This window comes from Sphaeroforma arctica (assembly GCF_001186125.1).
Source record: "Sphaeroforma arctica JP610 unplaced genomic scaffold supercont1.14914, whole genome shotgun sequence".
Taxonomy (NCBI): Eukaryota; class Ichthyosporea; order Ichthyophonida; genus Sphaeroforma; species Sphaeroforma arctica.
The window spans coordinates 1-546 of record NW_014025644.1 but is presented as its reverse complement, the minus strand read 5'-3'; the positions used below and the strand labels follow the sequence as shown (position 1 = coordinate 546).

At 38.6% G+C, this 546-nt stretch overlaps 1 protein-coding gene across 1 annotated transcript; it reads left to right on the top strand.

Moving 5' to 3' along the window:
• Positions 1-371: 371 nt before the first annotated feature.
• On the top strand, positions 372-546 carry SARC_18254 (hypothetical protein; the record flags this gene model as incomplete). The annotated part of the gene is made up of 1 exon (XM_014287665.1): positions 372-546. A coding segment is annotated over one exon (175 nt), but the record flags the coding sequence as incomplete, so codon positions are not given.

Here is a 546-nt window from a genome sequence, read left to right as displayed (position 1 = left end):
CCCAATGAAATACGTTAGAATTTTTAGATAGACCCGTCTTAGATTTGAGACTGTATCATATAGATACTAAAGCATTTTTTTATTTCCATAAAAATATCTATGCTATATTTCAAACAAGGAGCACTATGATCCTACCAAAAGTAAGTATGAAAATTACACCCTCGCAACAACCGCCAAAAATATGTATAGTCGTATGGAAATCGTATTTTATTTTAGCTTGTGTTTATTTAGTTTTTGGCGCGTACATTAACCTTTGAAATAGATGCATGTTATGCTATCCTTGCAGTATAAAAACAGGGCGATTAGTATCTTGTCCAGTACACTTCTCCAAGCCCTTCTAAGCCTATAGAACGAATCCTAGACCTGACAAGATGGCAAAAATCAACGCAACCAAAAAATCTTCTACCACTCGCAAAGCCAGTGCCACTCCAGCCACCAAGTCTACTCCTCTAGCCGTGATCTCCAAGTTTGATGTCAAGACCATGTTGAACCGCAAACCATCTGGGTTCGCCAACAAATCGGCATTTGTCAAACTCTCTCCCGAAC